Source organism: Taudactylus pleione, unplaced genomic scaffold (assembly GCF_031769625.1).
Source record: "Taudactylus pleione unplaced genomic scaffold, aTauple2 ptg000952l, whole genome shotgun sequence".
Lineage (NCBI taxonomy): Eukaryota > Metazoa > Chordata > Amphibia > Anura > Myobatrachidae > Taudactylus > Taudactylus pleione.
This window is the reverse complement of record NW_028285353.1, coordinates 528793-550000: the sequence shown is the minus strand read 5'-3', so window position 1 is coordinate 550000 and position 21208 is coordinate 528793. Positions and strand designations below refer to the sequence as shown.

Here is a 21208-nt window from a genome sequence, read left to right as displayed (position 1 = left end):
TATGTATGTATGTATGTATGTAGTACTCACCTGTCCTGTATTAGTAGGTGCTATGTACAGTCACTAGCAGTGTGTATGTATGTATGTATGTATGTATGTATGTATGTATGTAGTACTCGCCTGTCCTGTATTAGTAGGTGCCATGTACAGTCACTAGCAGTGTGTATGTGTGTATGTATGTATGTATGTAGTACTCGTCTGTCCTGTATTAGTAGGTGCTATGTACAGTCACTAGCAGTATGTATGTATGTATGTATGTATGTATGTATGTAGTACTCGCCTGTCCTGTATTAGTAGGTGCTATGTACAGTCACTAGCAGTGTGTATGTATGTATGTATGTAGTACTCGCCTGTCCTGTATTAGTAGGTGCTATGTACAGTCACTAGCAGTATGTATGTATGTATGTATGTATGTATGTATGTATGTATGTAGTACTCGCCTGTCCTGTATTAGTAGGTGCTATGTACAGTCACTAGCAGTGTGTATGTATGTATGTATGTATTACTTGCCTGTCCTGTATTAGTAGGTGCTATGTACAGTCACTAGCAGTGTGTATGTATGTATGTATGTAGTACTCGCCTGTCCTGTATTAGTAGGTGCTATGTACAGTCACTAGCAGTATGTATGTATGTATGTATGTATGTAGTACTCGCCTGTCCTGTATTAGTAGGTGCTATGTACAGTCACTAGCAGTGTGTATGTATGTATGTATGTATGTATTACTTGCCTGTCCTGTATTAGTAGGTGCTATGTACAGTCACTAGCAGTGTGTATGTATGTATGTATGTATGTATGTAGTACTCGCCTGTCCTGTATTAGTAGTTGCTATGTACAGTCACTAGCAGTGTGTATGTATGTATGTATGTATTACTTGCCTGTCCTGTATTAGTAGGTGCTATGTACAGTTACTAGCAGTGTGTATGTATGTATGTATGTATGTATGTATGTATGTATGTATGTAGTACTCGCCTGTCCTGTATTAGTAGGTGCTATGTACAGTCACTAGCAGTGTATGTATGTATGTATGTATGTAGTACTCACCTGTCCTGTATTAGTAGGTGCTATGTACAGTCACTAGCAGTATGTATGTATGTATGTATGTATTACTCACCTGTCCTGTATTAGTAGGTGCCATGTACAGTCACTAGCAGTATGTATGTATGTATGTAGTACTCGCCTGTCCTGTATTAGTAGGTGCTATGTACAGTCACTAGCAGTGTGTATGTATGTATGTATGTATGTATGTATGTAGTACTCGCCTGTCCTGTATTAGTAGGTGCTATGTACAGTCACTAGCAGTGTGTATGTATGTATGTAGTACTCACCTGTCCTGTATTAGTAGGTGCCATGTACAGTCACTAGCAGTGTGTATGTATGAATGTATGTATGTATGTATGTATGTAGTACTCGCATGTCCTGTATTAGTAGGTGCTATGTACAGTCACTAGCAGTGTGTATGTATGTATGTATGTATGTATGTATGTAGTACTCGCCTGTCCTGTATTAGTAGGTGCTATGTACAGTCACTAGCAGTGTGTATGTATGTATGTATGTATGTATGTATGTATGTATGTAGTACTCACCTGTCCTGTATTAGTAGGTGCTATGTACAGTCACTAGCAGTATGTATGTATGTATGTATGTATGTATGTATGTAGTACTCGCCTGTCCTGTATTAGTAGGTGCTATGTACAGTCACTAGCAGTATGTATGTATGTATGTAGTACTCGCCTGTCCTGTATTAGTAGGTGCTATGTACAGTCACTAGCAGTATGTATGTATGTATGTATGTATGTATGTATGTATGTATGTATGTAGTACTCGCCTGTCCTGTATTAGTAGGTGCTATGTACAGTCACTAGCAGTGTGTATGTATGTATGTATGTATGTATGTATGTATGTATGTATGTAGTACTCACCTGTCCTGTATTAGTAGGTGCTATGTACAGTCACTAGCAGTGTGTATGTATGTATGTATGTAGTACTCACCTGTCCTGTATTAGTAGGTGCTATGTACAGTCACTAGCAGTATGTATGTATGTATGTATGTATGTATGTAGTACTCGCCTGTCCTGTATTAGTAGGTGCTATGTACAGTCACTAGCAGTGTGTATGTATGTATGTATGTATGTATGTATGTATGTATGTAGTACTCACCTGTCCTGTATTAGTAGGTGCTATGTACAGTCACTAGCAGTATGTATGTATGTATGTATGTATGTATGTATGTAGTACTCGCCTGTCCTGTATTAGTAGGTGCTATGTACAGTCACTAGCAGTATGTATGTATGTATGTAGTACTCGCCTGTCCTGTATTAGTAGGTGCTATGTACAGTCACTAGCAGTATGTATGTATGTATGTATGTATGTATGTATGTAGTACTCGCCTGTCCTGTATTAGTAGGTGCTATGTACAGTCACTAGCAGTGTGTATGTATGTATGTATGTATGTATGTATGTAGTACTCACCTGTCCTGTATTAGTAGGTGCTATGTACAGTCACTAGCAGTGTGTATGTATGTATGTATGTAGTACTCACCTGTCCTGTATTAGTAGGTGCTATGTACAGTCACTAGCAGTATGTATGTATGTATATATGTAGTACTCGCCTGTCCTGTATTAGTAGGTGCTATGTACAGTCACTAGCTGTATGTATGTATGTATGTATGTAGTACTCGCCTGTCCTGTATTAGTAGGTGCTATGTACAGTCACTAGCAGTGTGTATGTATGTATGTATGTATGTATGTAGTACTTGCCTGTCCTGTATTAGTAGGTGCTATGTACAGTCACTAGCAGTGTGTATGTATGTATGTATGTATGTATGTAGTACTTGCCTGTCCTGTATTAGTAGGTGCTATGTACAGTCACTAGCAGTGTGTATGTATGTATGTATGTATGTATGTATGTAGTACTCGCCTGTCCTGTATTAGTAGGTGCTATGTACAGTCACTAGCAGTATGTATGTATGTATGTATGTATGTATGTATGTAGTACTCGCCTGTCCTGTATTAGTAGGTGCTATGTACAGTCACTAGCAGTATGTATGTATGTATGTATGTATGTATGTAGTACTCACCTGTCCTGTATTAGTAGGTGCTATGTACAGTCACTAGCAGTGTGTATGTATGTATGTATGTATGTATGTATGTATGTAGTACTCACCTGTCCTGTATTAGTAGGTGCTATGTACAGTCACTAGCAGTATGTATGTATGTATGTATGTATGTAGTACTCGCCTGTCCTATATTAGTAGGTGCCATGTACAGTCACTAGCAGTATGTATGTATGTATGTATGTATGTAGTACTCGCCTGTCCTGTATTAGTAGGTGCTATGTACAGTCACTAGCAGTGTGTATGTATGTATGTATGTATGTATGTATGTATGTATGTAGTACTCACCTGTCCGGTATTAGTAGGTGCTATGTACAGTCACTAGCAGTGTGTATGTATGTATGTATGTAGTACTCACCTGTCCGGTATTAGTAGGTGCTATGTACAGTCACTAGCAGTATGTATGTATGTATGTAGTACTCGCCTGTCCTGTATTAGTAGGTGCTATGTACAGTCACGAGCAGTGTGTATGTATGTATGTATGTATGTAGTACTCGCCTGTCCTGTATTAGTAGGTGCTATGTACAGTCACGAGCAGTGTGTATGTATGTATGTATGTATGTATGTATGTATGTATGTATGTAGTACTCACCTGTCCTGTATTAGTAGGTGCTATGTACAGTCACTAGCAGTGTGTATGTATGTATGTATGTATGTATATATATAGTACTCGCCTGTCCTGTATTAGTAGGTGCTATGTACAGTCACTAGCAGTATGTATGTATGTATGTATGTAGTACTCACCTGTCCTGTATTAGTAGGTGCTATGTACAGTCACTAGCAGTATGTATGTATGTATGTATGTAGTACTCACCTGTCCGGTATTAGTAGGTGCTATGTACAGTCACTAGCAGTATGTATGTATGTATGTATGTATGTATGTATGTATGTATGTATGTATGTATGTATGTAGCACTCACCTGTCCGGTATTAGTAGGTGCTATGTACAGTCACTAGCAGTATGTATGTATGTATGTATGTATGTAGTACTCGCCTGTCCTGTATTAGTAGGTGCTATGTACAGTCACTAGCAGTATGTATGTATGTATGTATGTATGTATGTAGTACTCACCTGTCCTGTATTAGTAGGTGCTATGTACAGTCACTAGCAGTGTGTATGTATGTATGTATGTATGTATGTATGTAGTACTCACCTGTCCTGTATTAGTAGGTGCTATGTACAGTCACTAGCAGTATGTATGTATGTATGTATGTAGTACTCGCCTGTCCTATATTAGTAGGTGCCATGTACAGTCACTAGCAGTATGTATGTATGTATGTATGTATGTATGTAGTACTCGCCTGTCCTGTATTAGTAGGTGCTATGTACAGTCACTAGCAGTGTGTATGTATGTATGTATGTATGTATGTAGTACTCACCTGTCCGGTATTAGTAGGTGCTATGTACAGTCACTAGCAGTGTGTATGTATGTATGTATGTAGTACTCACCTGTCCGGTATTAGTAGGTGCTATGTACAGTCACTAGCAGTATGTATGTATGTATGTAGTACTCGCCTGTCCTGTATTAGTAGGTGCTATGTACAGTCACGAGCAGTGTGTATGTATGTATGTATGTAGTACTCGCCTGTCCTGTATTAGTAGGTGCTATGTACAGTCACGAGCAGTGTGTATGTATGTATGTATGTATGTATGTATGTAGTACTCACCTGTCCTGTATTAGTAGGTGCTATGTACAGTCACTAGCAGTGTGTATGTATGTATGTATGTATGTATATATATAGTACTCGCCTGTCCTGTATTAGTAGGTGCTATGTACAGTCACTAGCAGTATGTATGTATGTATGTATGTAGTACTCACCTGTCCTGTATTAGTAGGTGCTATGTACAGTCACTAGCAGTATGTATGTATGTATGTATGTATGTATGTATGTATGTATGTAGTACTCACCTGTCCGGTATTAGTAGGTGCTATGTACAGTCACTAGCAGTATGTATGTATGTATGTATGTATGTATGTATGTATGTATGTATGTAGCACTCACCTGTCCGGTATTAGTAGGTGCTATGTACAGTCACTAGCAGTATGTATGTATGTATGTATGTAGTACTCGCCTGTCCTGTATTAGTAGGTGCTATGTACAGTCACTAGCAGTATGTAAGTATGTATGTATGTATGTATGTATGTATGTATGTATGTATGTAGTACTCGCCTGTCCTGTATTAGTAGGTGCTATGTACAGTCACTAGCAGTATGTATGTATGTAGTACTCACCTGTCCTGTATTAGTAGGTGCTATGTACAGTCACTAGCAGTGTGTATGTATGTATGTATGTAGTACTCACCTGTCCTGTATTAGTATGTGCTATGTACAGTCACTAGCAGTATGTATGTATGTATGTATGTATGTATGTATGTATGTATGTAGTACTCGCCTGTCCTGTATTAGTAGGTGCTATGTACAGTCACTAGCAGTGTGTATGTATGTATGTATGTATGTAGTACTTGCCTGTCCTGTATTAGTAGGTGCTATGTACAGTCACTAGCAGTATGTATGTATGTATGTAGTACTCACCTGTCCTGTATTAGTAGGTGCTATGTACAGTCACTAGCAGTGTGTATGTATGTATGTATGTATGTATGTATGTATGTATGTATGTATGTTAGTACTCACCTGTCCTGTATTAGTAGGTGCTATGTACAGTCACTAGCAGTGTGTATGTATGTATGTATGTATGTATGTATGTAGTACTCGCCTGTCCTGTATTAGTAGGTGCTATGTACAGTCACTAGCAGTGTGTATGTATGTATGTATGTATGTATGTATGTAGTACTCGCCTGTCCTGTATTAGTAGGTGCTATGTACAGTCACTAGCAGTGTGTATGTATGTATGTATGTATGTATGTATGTATGTATGTAGTACTCGCCTGTCCTGTATTAGTAGGTGCTATGTACACTCACGTCTTATGGACACCCCCCTTTTTAAGTGATTATGCCCCTTTTCTGGTGGATGCAATAGTGCCGGTTTTCACGCCAGGCGCTCTGCCCCTCTCCTGCCCTTGTGTGAACACTAAATTCTGACTAATGCTTTAAAAACCACAAATGTAAGAAAATGAATTTTCTTAGAACAGGGCCCTGCTGTCTGTCATACTATGAATTTGGGATAATACTGAGACATGCTATGACTTTGCTGCCAGAGATGGGCATGTATCTGTGTCTGATCGGCACTGAAGGGGCAAGGTGACGCGTACCAAGGGACTTACCCAGGTAGTTTTGGGTGCAGTGTTTGGTCTGGTTTTGATTTGGAAAACGAGCATCAAAGGGAGCGGTTTTGTAGTTAGCAATCTTCTTACTGATGTCATCTGACATTTTGCCTGCTGGAACGAGGGGTTAAAAACAGTAAACGGATGTATATAATGTTCAGGAGACAGACACAATATAGGTGCCTAGCTATTCCCTAAGAGTCTGCTTTACTTTACTCTTATCTATATAAAAAGCTCATATGCAAACTTCAGATGAATCTCACTTAGCTGTCCATATACACAGACCCGTCAGGCTCAACACGCGCACTATATGCGTCCACTTTACTCCAGGAGACAGCAGCAGTATACGCGCCAGGTACTATCCAGGAGAGAACAGCATTATATACGCGCCAGATACTATCCAGGAGAGAACAGCATTATATACGCACCAGGTACTATCCAGGAGAGAACAGCATTATATACGCGCCAGGTACTATCCAGGAGAGAACAGCATTATATACGCGCCAGATACTATCCAGGAGAGAACAGCATTATATACGCGCCAGGTACTATCCAGGAGAGAACAGCATTATATACGCGCCAGGTACTATCCAGGAGAGAACAGCATTATATACGCACAAGGTACTATCCAGGAGAGAACAGCATTATATACGCACCAGGTACTATCCAGGAGAGAACAGCATTATATACGCACCAGGTACTATCCAGGAGAGAACAGCATTATATACGCACCAGGTACTATCCAGGAGAGAACAGCATTATATACGCGCCAGGTACTATCCAGGAGAGAACAGCATTATATACGCGCCAGGTACTATCCAGGAGAGAACAGCATTATATACGCGCCAGGTACTATCCAGGAGAGAACAGCATTATATACGCACCAGGTACTATCCAGGAGAGAACAGCATTATATACGCACCAGGTACTATCCAGGAGAGAACAGCATTATATACGCGCCAGATACTATCCAGGAGAGAACAGCATTATATACGCGCCAGGTACTATCCAGGAGAGAACAGCATTATATACGCACCAGGTACTATCCAGGAGAGAACAGCATTATATACGCGCCAGGTACTATCCAGGAGAGAACAGCATTATATACGCACCAGGAACTATCCAGGAGAGAACAGCATTATATACGCACCAGGTACAATCCAGGAGAGAACAGCATTATATACGCGCCAGATACTATCAAGGAGAGAACAGCATTATATACGCGCCAGGTACTATCCAGGAGAGAACAGCATTATATACGCACCAGGTACTATCCAGGAGAGAACAGCATTATATACGCGCCAGGTACTATCCAGGAGAGAACAGCATTATATACGCACCAGGAACTATCCAGGAGAGAACAGCATTATATACGCACCAGGTACTATCCAGGAGAGAACAGCATTATATACGCGAGAGAACAGCATTATATACGCGCCAGGTACTATCTAGGAGAGAACAGCATTATATACGCGCCAGATACTATCCAGGAGAGAACAACATTATACACGCGAGAGAACAGCATTATATACGCGCCTGGTACTATCCAGGAGAGAACAACAGTATACACGCGAGAGAACAGCATTATATACGCACCAGGTACTATCCAGGAGAGAACAGCATTATATACGCGCCAGGTACTATCCAGGAGAGAACAGCATTATATACGCGCCAGGTACTATCCAGGAGAGAACAGCATTATATACGCGCCAGGTACTATCCAGGAGAGAACAGCATTATATACGCGCCTGGTACTATCCAGGAGAGAACAACAATATACACGCGAGAGAACAGCATTATATACGCACCAGGTACTATCCAGGAGAGAACAGCATTATATACGCGCCTGGTACTATCCAGGAGAGAACAACAGTATACACGCGAGAGAACAGCATTATATACGCACCAGGTACTATCCAGGAGAGAACAGCATTATATACGCGCCAGGTACTATCCAGGAGAGAACAGCATTATATACGCGCCAGGTACTATCCAGGAGAGAACAGCATTATATACGCCTGGTACTATCCAGGAGAGAACAGCATTATATACGCACCAGGTACTATCCAGGAGAGAACAGCATTATATACGCACCAGGTACTATCCAGGAGAGAACAGCATTATATACGCCTGGTACTATCCAGGAGAGAACAGCATTATATACGCACCAGGTACTATCCAGGAGAGAACAACATTATATACGCACCAGGTACTATCCAGGAGAGAACAGCATTATATACGCACCAGGTACTATCCAGGAGAGAACAGCATTATATACGCACCAGGTACTATCCAGGAGAGAACAACAGTATACACGCGAGAGAACAGCATTATATACGCACCAGGTACTATCCAGTAGAGAACAGTATACACGCGAGAGAACAGCATTATATACGCACCAGGTACTATCCAGGAGAGAACAGCATTATATACGCACCAGGTACTATCCAGGAGAGAACAGCATTATATACGCACCAGGTACTATCCAGGAGAGAACAGCATTATACACGCGAGAGAACAGCATTATATACGCACCAGGTACTATCCAGGAGAGAACAGCATTATATACGCACCAGGTACTATCCAGGAGAGAACAGCATTATATACGCACCAGGTACTATCCAGGAGAGAACAGCATTATATACGCACCAGGTACTATCCAGGAGAGAACAGCATTATATACGCGCCAGGTACTATCCAGGAGAGAACAGCATTATATACGCGCCAGGTACTATCCAGGAGAGAACAACAGTATACACGCGAGAGAACAACATTATATACGCGCCAGGTACTATCCAGGAGAGAACAGCATTATATACGCGCCTGGTTTATGCCAGGAGAGAACAGCATTATATACGCGCCTGGTTTATACCAGGAGAGAACAGCATTATATACGCGCCTGGTTTATACCAGGAGAGAACAGCATTATATACGCGCCTGGTTTATGCCAGAAGAGAACAGCATTATATACGCACCAGGTACTATCCAGGAGAGAACAGCATTATATACACACCAGGTACTATCCAGGAGAGAACAGCATTATATACGCGCCTGGTACTATCCAGGAGAGAACAACAATATACACGCGAGAGAACAGCATTATATACGCACCAGGTACTATCCAGGAGAGAACAGCATTATATACGCGCCTGGTACTATCCAGGAGAGAACAGCATTATATACGCCTGGTACTATCCAGGAGAGAACAGCATTATATACGCACCAGGTACTATCCAGGAGAGAACAGCATTATATACGCACCAGGTACTATCCAGGAGAGAACAGCATTATATACGCCTGGTACTATCCAGGAGAGAACAGCAATATATACGCACCAGGTACTATCCAGGAGAGAACAACATTATATACGCACCAGGTACTATCCAGGAGAGAACAGCATTATATACGCACCAGGTACTATCCAGGAGAGAACAGCATTATATACACACCAGGTACTATCCAGTAGAGAACAACAGTATACACGCGAGAGAACAGCATTATATACGCACCAGGTACTATCCAGTAGAGAACAACAGTATACACGCGAGAGAACAGCATTATATACGCACCAGGTACTATCCAGGAGAGAACAGCATTATATACGCACCAGGTACTATCCAGGAGAGAACAGCATTACATACGCACCAGGTACTATCCAGGAGAGAACAGCATTATATACGCACCAGGTACTATCCAGGAGAGAACAGCATTATATACGCACCTGGTACTATCCAGGAGAGAACAACAGTATACACGCGAGAGAACAGCATTATATACGCACCAGGTACTATCCAGGAGAGAACAGCATTATATACGCGCCAGGTACTATCCAGGAGAGAACAGCATTATATACGCGCCAGGTACTATCCAGGAGAGAACAACAGTATACACGCGAGAGAACAACATTATATACGCGCCAGGTACTATCCAGGAGAGAACAGCATTATATACGTGCCTGGTTTATGCCAGGAGAGAACAGCATTATATACGCGCCTGGTTTATACCAGGAGAGAACAGCATTATATACGCGCCTGGTTTATACCAGGAGAGAACAGCATTATATACGCGCCTGGTTTATACCAGGAGAGAACAGCATTATATACGCGCCTGGTTTATACCAGGAGAGAACAGCATTATATATGCGCCTGGTTTATACCAGGAGAGAACAGCATTATATACGCGCCTGGTTTATGCCAGGAGAGAACAGCATTATATACGCGCCTGGTTTATACCAGGAGAGAACAGCATTATATACGCGCCTGGTTTATACCAGGAGAGAACAGCATTATATACGCGCCTGGTTTATGCCAGGAGAGAACAGCATTATATACGCGCCTGGTTTATACCAGGAGAGAACAGCATTATATACGCGCCTGGTTTATGCCAGAAGAGAACAGCATTATATACGCACCAGGTACTATCCAGGAGAGAACAGCATTATATACGCACCAGGTACTATCCAGGAGAGAACAGCATTATATACGCACCTGGTACTATCCAGGAGAGAACAACAGTATACACGCGAGAGAACAGCATTATATACGCACCAGGTACTATCCAGGAGAGAACAGCATTATATACGCACCAGGTACTATCCAGGAGAGAACAGCATTATATACGCGCCAGGTACTATCCAGGAGAGAACAGCATTATATACGCGCCTGGTACTATCCAGGAGAGAACAGCATTATATACGCGCCTGGTACTATCCAGGAGAGAACAACAGTATATACACGCCTGGTTTATACCAGGAGAGAACAGCATTATATACGCGCCAGGTACTATCCAGGAGATAACAGCATTATATATGCGCCTGGTTTATACCAGGAGAGAACAGCATTATATACGCGCCTGGTTTATACCAGGAGAGAACAGCATTATATACGCACCTGGTTTATGCCAGGAGAGAACAGCATTATATACGCACCTGGTTTATGCCAGGAGAGAACAGCATTATATACGCGCCTGGTTTATACCAGGAGAGAACAGCATTATATACGCTCCTGGTTTATGCCAGGAGAGAACAGCATTATATACGCGCCTGGTTTATACCAGGAGAGAACAGCATTATATACGCTCCTGGTTTATGCCAGGAGAGAACAGCATTATATACGCGCCTGGTTTATACCAGGAGAGAACAGCATTATTATTATCCTTTATTTATATGGCGCCACAAGGGTTCCGCAGCGCCTTACATAGTACAGAAACATAGTACATAAACAGTTGAACAGAACAAGAAAACAGTGTCATACAGTTTAAGACACCACAAGACAAGTACATGGTTAATAAACATTACTGCAACAGTAGCAGGATGGCAAAAGTCACGGGTTAGGTGCTTTTGAGTATAGAGCAGATAGTATAAGTAAACAAAGGATAAGCACAAGAGGATAGAGGGCCCTGCTCGTGAGAGCTTACATTCTAAAGGGGATGGACAGACAGGGGTGACACAGATGGGGTAGACAGTGAGCGTGGGACAGAGGGTTAGGATGACAGATGGCTGGATTCCTATTTTACAGTATGTGTGGAAGTCATTTGAATTAAGATTTACGCCACTGACATTCTACTTTAAGAGGCAGTTTTTGTAGGTGTTTGTGGAAAGCCATGGCTGTTATATCAGCATTATATACGCGCCTGGTTTATGCCAGGAGAGAGCAGCATTATATACGCGCCTGGTTTATGCCAGGAGAGAGCAGCATTATATACGCGCCTGGTTTATACCAGGAGAGAACAGCATTATATACGCGCCTGGTTTATACCAGGAGAGAACAGCATTATATACGCGCCTGGTTTATACCAGGAGAGAACAGCATTATATACGCGCCTGGTTTATGCCAGGAGAGAACAGCATTATATACGCGCCTGGTTTATGCCAGGAGAGAACAGCATTATATACGGCGCCTGGTTTATGCCAGGAGAGAACAGCATTATATACGCGCCTGGTTTATGCCAGGAGAGAACAGCATTATATACGCGCCTGGTTTATGCCAGGAGAGAACAGCATTATATACGCGCCTGGTTTATGCCAGGAGAGAACAGCATTATATACGCGCCTGGTTTATGCCAGGAGAGAACAGCATTATATACGCGCCTGGTTTATGCCAGGAGAGAACAGCATTATATACGCGCCTGGTTTATACCAGGAGAGAACAGCATTATATACGCGCCTGGTTTATACCAGGAGAGAACAGCATTATATACGCGCCTGGTTTATACCAGGAGAGAGCAGCATTATATACGCGCCTGGTTTATACCAGGAGAGAGCAGCATTATATACGCGCCTGGTTTATACCAGGAGAGAGCAGCATTATATACGCGCCTGGTTTATACCAGGAGAGAACAGCATTATATACGCGCCTGGTTTATACCAGGAGAGAACAGCATTATATACGCGCCTGGTTTATGCCAGGAGAGAACAGCATTATATACGCGCCTGGTTTATGCCAGGAGAGAATAGCATTATATACGGCGCCTGGTTTATACCAGGAGAGAACAGCATTATATACGCGCCTGGTTTATGCCAGGAGAGAACAGCATTATATACGCGCCTGGTTTATACCAGTAGAGAACAGCATTATATACGCGCCTGGTTTATGCCAGGAGAGAACAGCATTATATACGCGCCTGGTACTATCCAGGAGAGAACAGCATTATATACGCGCCAGGTACTATCCAGGAGAGAACAGCATTACATACGCACCAGGTACTATCCAGGAGAGAACAGCATTATATACGCACCAGGTACTATCCAGGAGAGAACAGCATTATATACGCACCAGGTACTATCCAGGAGAGAACAGCATTATATACGCACCAGGTACTATCCAGGAGAGAACAGCATTATATACGCACCAGGTACTATCCAGGAGAGAACAGCATTATATACGCACCAGGTACTATCCAGGAGAGAACAACAGTATACACGCGAGAGAACAGCATTATATACGCACCAGGTACTATCCAGGAGAGAACAGCATTATATACGCACCAGGTACTATCCAGGAGAGAACAGCATTATATACGCGCCAGGTACTATCCAGGAGAGAACAGCATTATATACGCGCCTGGTTTATACCAGGAGAGAGCAGCATTATATACGCGCCTGGTTTATGCCAGGAGAGAGCAGCATTATATACGCGCCTGGTTTATGCCAGGAGAGAGCAGCATTATATACGCGCCTGGTTTATGCCAGGAGAGAGCAGCATTATATACGCGCCTGGTTTATGCCAGGAGAGAGCAGCATTATATACGCGCCTGGTTTATGCCAGGAGAGAGCAGCATTATATACGCGCCTGGTTTATGCCAGGAGAGAGCAGCATTATATACGCGCCTGGTTTATGCCAGGAGAGAGCAGCATTATATACGCGCCTGGTTTATGCCAGGAGAGAACAGCATTATATACGCGCCTGGTTTATGCCAGGAGAGAACAGCATTATATACGCGCCTGGTTTATGCCAGGAGAGAGCAGCATTATATACGCGCCTGGTTTATGCCAGGAGAGAGCAGCATTATATACGCGCCTGGTTTATACCAGGAGAGAACAGCATTATATACGCGCCTGGTTTATACCAGGAGAGAACAGCATTATATACGCGCCTGGTTTATACCAGGAGAGAACAGCATTATATACGCGCCTGGTTTATGCCAGGAGAGAACAGCATTATATACGCGCCTGGTTTATGCCAGGAGAGAACAGCATTATATACGGCGCCTGGTTTATACCAGGAGAGAACAGCATTATATACGCGCCTGGTTTATGCCAGGAGAGAACAGCATTATATACGCGCCTGGTTTATGCCAGGAGAGAACAGCATTATATACGCGCCTGGTTTATGCCAGGAGAAAACAGCATTATATACGCGCCTGGTTTATACCAGGAGAGAACAGCATTATATACGCGCCTGGTTTATACCAGGAGAGAACAGCATTATATACGCGCCTGGTTTATGCCAGGAGAGAATAGCATTATATACGGCGCCTGGTTTATACCAGGAGAGAATAGCATTATATACGGCGCCTGGTTTATGCCAGGAGAGAACAGCATTATATACGCGCCTGGTTTATACCAGGAGAGAACAGCATTATATACGCGCCTGGTTTATACCAGTAGAGAACAGCATTATATACGCGCCTGGTTTATGCCAGGAGAGAACAGCATTATATACGCGCCTGGTTTATGCCAGGAGAGAACAGCATTATATACGCGCCTGGTTTATGCCAGGAAATGTGGCTGCACAGTGGTAGCACTGTAACAACTGCTAAAATGACAATGCATAATTCATACACAGTATATATTACATGACTGGACAGTTATTAATAAACGTTACATTTAACATGTAAATTAAAGTCAGAACAGAATGCAAATATAAGATGAATTAAATTCTAATCAACACATCAATCATCTTCCCCTTTAAAACTTGAAGGGGGCGATGTACTAAATCTTCAAGAGATAAAGTGCAGGTGTTGCCCATAGCAACCAATCAGCTTTTAACTCATGTTATAGACTGTGCTAGATAAATGATACCTAGAAGCTGATTGGTTGCTATGGGCAACTTCTAAACAAATCTCTCTCAAAAGTTTGATATCTGCTCCCAAATTAGACCCTGTTCATTGCGGTGTCTTATTAAAGGTGCGTATCCGCTACACAATATCAGAACCACTGTACAAATGTGCCCACACTGACCAATACCCCACCCCCCACCCCCCATCCCCGAACATGCACAACCCGACCATCTGGTGCACATTCAGGCGAACGCCTATCACTGGTCATTGCCGGCATTTAATGGAGCATACACACGGTCAGACTTGTCAGATGAACGATTTTACCAAAGTTTTGAACGATTTTTGACTGCATTAAAATGAATGGACTCGTCCAAGTCTGACTGCAAACACATCAGATGTCAGATATCGTTATCTGACAAACGGGAACGCGCATTGTAGAACGTCCATCGGTCAGGCATGTCAGATATCTCAGATTTTCCTTCAGATATAAACGACTGAACGATTTTTAAATCGTTATCGTTCATATCTGAAGGAAAAATCTGACCGTGTGTATGCACCATTACTGCTCGATTAATGAACGATATCGTAATGGCTAATTTTTCTCATCTAGTGGATACGCGCCTTAATACAAGAGGTAAGAAGCCGGAGCTTGCACGCTTACAATGCGGTAGTCAGCGAAACATTCTGCTGCGCAGTGCGATTAGGTAAATCTTTGTACCAGAGCTGCGAAATGCGTACGCTATATAAATAACTATATAGACATGGCGCATTCCCTACAGAAATATTACCGCAGCGTGCGCAAGATTTCCCTGTATGCAGCACTAATGTGACCCAGCTGCCTCCCCTCCCCCTAGCCAGCACCCACAGGGGGCAGTACAGGAATGACTGCCCCTGCATACCCTATAACCCAAAGACTTTGCAGGGGCCCATAGACGTGACATGGCTATATAGGAGGCCAGTAAGTCATATCATACACAGCTATCACACTGATACCACCCCCCGCCTCTCTCCTGGCCCAGGGATAGCCACCCCCCAAGGGGGCAGTACAGGTATAACCCATAGACATGACATTGCTATATAGGAGGCCAGTAAGTTATATCATACACAGCTATCACTATACCACCCCCCGCCTCTCTCCTGGCCCAGGGCTAGCCACCCCCAGGGGGGCAGTACAGGTATAACCCATAGACGTGACATTGCTATATAGGAGGCCAGTCAGTCATATCATACACAGCTATCACACTGATACCACCCCCCGCCTCTCTCCTGGCCCAGGGCTAGCCACCCCCAGGGGGGCAGTACAGGTATAACCCATAGACGTGACATAGCTATATAAGAGGCCAGTCAGTCATATCATACACACAGCTATCACTATACCACCCCCCGCCTCTCTCCTGGCCCAGGGCTAGCCACCCCCAGGGGGCAGTACAGGTATAACCCATAGAGGTGACATTGCTATATAGGAGGCCAGCCAGTCATATCATACACACAGCTATCACTATACCACCCCCCGCCTCTCTCCTGGCCCAGGGCTAGCCACCCCCAGGGGGCAGTACAGGTATAACCCATAGACTTTGCAGGGGCCCATAGACGTGACATTGCTATATAGGAGGCCAGCCAGTCATATAATACACAGCTATCACTATACCACCCCCCGCCTCTCTCCTGGCCCAGGGCTAGCCACCCCCAGGGGGGCAGTACAGGTATAACCCATAGAGGTGACATTGCTATATAGGAGGCCAGCCAGTCATATCATACACAGCTATCACTATACCACCCCCCGCCTCTCTCTTGGCCCAGGGCTAGCAACCCCCAGGGGGCAGTACAGGTATAACCCATAGAGGTGACATTGCTATATAGGAGGCCAGCCAGTTATATCATACACAGCTATCACTATACCACCCCCCGCCTCTCTCCTGGCCCAGGGATAGCCACCCCCAGGGGGGGCAGTACAGGTATAACCCATAGACGTGACATTGCTATATAGGAGGCCAGTCAGTCATATCATACACAGCTATCACTATACCACCCCCCGCCTCTCTCTTGGCCCAGGGCTAGCAACCCCCAGGGGGCAGTACAGGTATAACCCATAGAGGTGACATTGCTATATAGGAGGCCAGCCAATTATATCATACACACAGCTATCACTATACCACCCCCCGCCTCTCTCCTGGCCCAGGGCTAGCCACCCCCAGGGGGCAGTACAGGTATAACCCATAGACGTGACATAGCTATATAAGAGGCCAGTCAGTCATATCATACACACAGCTATCACTATACCACCCCCCGCCTCTCTCCTGGCCCAGGGCTAGCCACCCCCAGGGGGCAGTACAGGTATAACCCATAGAGGTGACATTGCTATATAGGAGGCCAGCCAGTCATATCATACACACAGCTATCACTATACCACCCCCCGCCTCTCTCCTGGCCCAGGGCTAGCCACCCCCAGGGGGCAGTACAGGTATAACCCATAGACTTTGCAGGGGCCCATAGACGTGACATTGCTATATAGGAGGCCAGCCAGTCATATAATACACAGCTATCACTATACCACCCCCCGCCTCTCTCCTGGCCCAGGGCTAGCCACCCCCAGGGGGGCAGTACAGGTATAACCCATAGAGGTGACATTGCTATATAGGAGGCCAGCCAGTCATATCATACACAGCTATCACTATACCACCCCCCGCCTCTCTCTTGGCCCAGGGCTAGCAACCCCCAGGGGGCAGTACAGGTATAACCCATAGAGGTGACATTGCTATATAGGAGGCCAGCCAGTTATATCATACACAGCTATCACTATACCACCCCCCGCCTCTCTCCTGGCCCAGGGATAGCCACCCCCAGGGGGGGCAGTACAGGTATAACCCATAGACGTGACATTGCTATATAGGAGGCCAGTCAGTCATATCATACACAGCTATCACTATACCACCCCCCGCCTCTCTCTTGGCCCAGGGCTAGCAACCCCCAGGGGGCAGTACAGGTATAACCCATAGAGGTGACATTGCTATATAGGAGGCCAGCCAATTATATCATACACACAGCTATCACTATACCACCCCCCGCCTCTCTCCTGGCCCAGGGCTAGCCACCCCCAGGGGGCAGTACAGGTATAACCCATAGACGTGACATAGCTATATAGGAGGCCAGTCAGTCATATCATACACAGCTATCACTATACCACCCCCCGCCTCTCTCCTGGCCCAGGGCTAGCCACCCCCAGGCCTCTCACCTCGCGGTTACCGTGCTGCTCGCAGCCGTCTCTCGTCTCAATGTCACTGCTGCAGCTTACAGACACCGGAAGTGCGGCAACAGGAAGGGAGAGCCTTCCCACCAACTAAGGGCACGGCAGAAGGGCACGGCGTACTGGGCGCAACCTGCGTGCTGACGTCATTGGACACGCCGGGCGAACTTCTTCGCCGCCTAAGCATGTGCTGTTAGGTGGAGGCGTGGCTTACTCATTTCAGACTATACCAAAAAAGGGGGTGGGCGGCGGGGATGGGGTTAAGGTGACAAGCTCAACCATTGGCTGGCCGGCTGTTGCTAGGGCGGGCGCGTGGAGGGGAGCGGGCATTTTGTGTGCGCGGGTCGTCACGTCCTACTGTCTGAGAGGGCGGGAAGAGTCAGCCATATACAGGGTGCCCTGTCCGTTATCCTTACCCTTATACAGGGTGCCCTGCCCGTTATCCTTACCCTTATACAGGGTGCCCTCCCCGTTATCCTCACCCTTATACAGGGTGCCCTGCCCGTTATCCTTACCCTTATACAGGGTGCCCTCCCCGTTATCCTCACCCTTATACAGGGTGCCCTGCCCGTTATCCTTACCCTTATACAGGGTGCCCTGCCCGTTATCCTTACCCTTATACAGGGTGCCCTGCCCGTTATCCTTACCCTTATACAGGGTGCCCTGCCCGTTATCCTTACCCTTATACAGGGTGCCCTGCCCGTTATCCTTACCCTTATACAGGGTGCCCTGCCCGTTATCCTTACCCTTATACAGGGTGCCCTGCCCGTTATCCTTACCCTTATACAGGGTGCCCTGCCCGTTATCCTTACCCTTATACAGGGTGCCCTGCCCGTTATCCTTACCCTTATACAGGGTGCCCTGCCCGTTATCCTTACCCTTATACAGGGTGCCCTCCCCGTTATCCTTACCCTTATACAGGGTGCCCTCCCCGTTATCCTTACCCTTATACAGGGTGCCCTCCCCGTTATCCTTACCCTTATACAGGGTGCCCTGCCCGTTATCCTTACCCTTATACAGGGTGCCCTGCCCGTTATCCTTACCCTTATACAGGGTGCCCTCCCCGTTATCCTTACCCTTATACAGGGTGCCCTGCCCGTTATCCTTACCCTTATACAGGGTGCCCTGCCCGTTATCCTTACCCTTATACAGGGTGCCCTGCCCGTTATCCTTACCCTTATACAGGGTGCCCTGCCCGTTATCCTTACCCTTATACAGGGTGCCCTGCCCGTTATCCTTACCCTTATACAGGGTGCCCTGCCCGTTATCCTTACCCTTATACAGGGTGCCCTGCCCGTTATCCTTACCCTTATACAGGGTGCCCTGCCCGTTATCCTTACCCTTATACAGGGTGCCCTGCCCGTTATCCTTACCCTTATACAGGGTGCCCTGCCCGTTATCCTTACCCTTATACAGGGTGCCCTGCCCGTTATCCTTACCCTTATACAGGGTGCCCTCCCCGTTATCCTTACCCTTATACAGGGTGCCCTCCCCGTTATCCTTACCCTTATACAGGGTGCCCTGCCCGTTATCCTTACCCTTATACAGGGTGCCCTGCCCGTTATCCTTACCCTTATACAGGGTGCCCTGCCCGTTATCCTTACCCTTATACAGGGTGCCCTGCCCGTTATCCTTACCCTTATACAGGGTGCCCTGCCCGTTATCCTTACCCTTATACAGGGTGCCCTGCCCGTTATCCTTACCCTTATACAGGGTGCCCTGCCCGTTATCCTTACCCTTATACAGGGTGCCCTGCCCGTTATCCTTACCCTTATACAGGGTGCCCTGCCCGTTATCCTTACCCTTATACAGGGTGCCCTGCCCGTTATCCTTACCCTTATACAGGGTGCCCTCCCCGTTATCCTTACCCTTATACAGGGTGCCCTCCCCGTTATCCTTACCCTTATACAGGGTGCCCTCCCCGTTATCCTTACCCTTATACAGGGTGCCCTCCCCGTTATCCTTACCCTTATACAGGGTGCCCTGCCCGTTATCCTTACCCTTATACAGGGTGCCCTGCCCGTTATCCTTACCCTTATACAGGGTGCCCTGCCCGTTATCCTTACCCTTATACAGGGTGCCCTGCCCGTTATCCTTACCCTTATACAGGGTGCCCTGCCCGTTATCCTTACCCTTATACAGGGTGCCCTGCCCGTTATCCTTACCCTTATACAGGGTGCCCTGCCCGTTATCCTTACCCTTATACAGGGTGCCCTGCCCGTTATCCTTACCCTTATACAGGGTGCCCTGCCCGTTATCCTTACCCTTATACAGGGTGCCCTGCCCGTTATCCTTACCCTTATACAGGGTGCCCTGCCCGTTATCCTTACCCTTATACAGGGTGCCCTGCCCGTTATCCTTACCCTTATACAGGGTGCCCTGCCCGTTATCCTTACCCTTATACAGGGTGCCCTGCCCGTTATCCTTACCCTTATACAGGGTGCCCTCCCCGTTATCCTTACCCTTATACAGGGTGCCCTGCCCGTTATCCTTACCCTTATACAGGGTGCCCTGCCCGTTATCCTTACCCTTATACAGGGTGCCCTGCCCGTTATCCTTACCCTTATACAGGGTGCCCTGCCCGTTATCCTTACCCTTATACAGGGTGCCCTGCCCGTTATCCTTACCCTTATACAGGGTGCCCTGCCCGTTATCCTTACCCTTATACAGGGTGCCCTCCCCGTTATCCTTACCCTTATACAGGGTGCCCTCCCCGTTATCCTTACCCTTATACAGGGTGCCCTGCCCGTTATCCTTACCCTTATACAGGGTGCCCTGCCCGTTATCCTTACCCTTATACAGGGTGCCCTCCCCGTTATCCTTACCCTTATACAGGGTGCCCTGCCCGTTATCCTTACCCTTATACAGGGTGCCCTGCCCGTTATCCTTACCCTTATACAGGGTGCCCTGCCCGTTATCCTTACCCTTATACAGGGTGCCCTGCCCGTTATCCTTACCCTTATACAGGGTGCCCTGCCCGTTATCCTTACCCTTATACAGGGTGCCCTGCCCGTTATCCTTACCCTTATACAGGGTGCCCTGCCCGTTATCCTTACCCTTATACAGGGTGCCCTCCCCGTTATCCTTACCCTTATACAGGGTGCCCTCCCCGTTATCCTTACCCTTAT

At 45.8% G+C, this 21208-nt stretch overlaps 1 protein-coding gene across 4 annotated transcripts in view; it reads right to left on the bottom strand.

Moving 5' to 3' along the window:
- The window catches only part of COX6B1 (cytochrome c oxidase subunit 6B1), a 39120-nt gene extending 20875 nt beyond the window's left edge, over positions 1-18245 (bottom strand). Inside the window, exons 1-2 of one of the 4 annotated variants that reach the window (XM_088459923.1) lie at positions 18069-18245; positions 6338-6448 (exon numbers count right to left, since the gene is read on the bottom strand). In XM_088459923.1, the coding sequence (XP_088316049.1) occupies positions 6338-6443 (106 nt within the window). In that variant the 5' untranslated portion in view covers positions 6444-6448; positions 18069-18245. Of the gene's footprint in view, positions 1-6337; positions 6452-18068 lie in introns of all 4 variants that reach the window. The other 3 variants (XM_088459924.1, XM_088459925.1, XM_088459922.1) reach the window with 3 other exon arrangements.
- Between the last annotated feature and the right edge of the window lie 2963 nt (positions 18246-21208).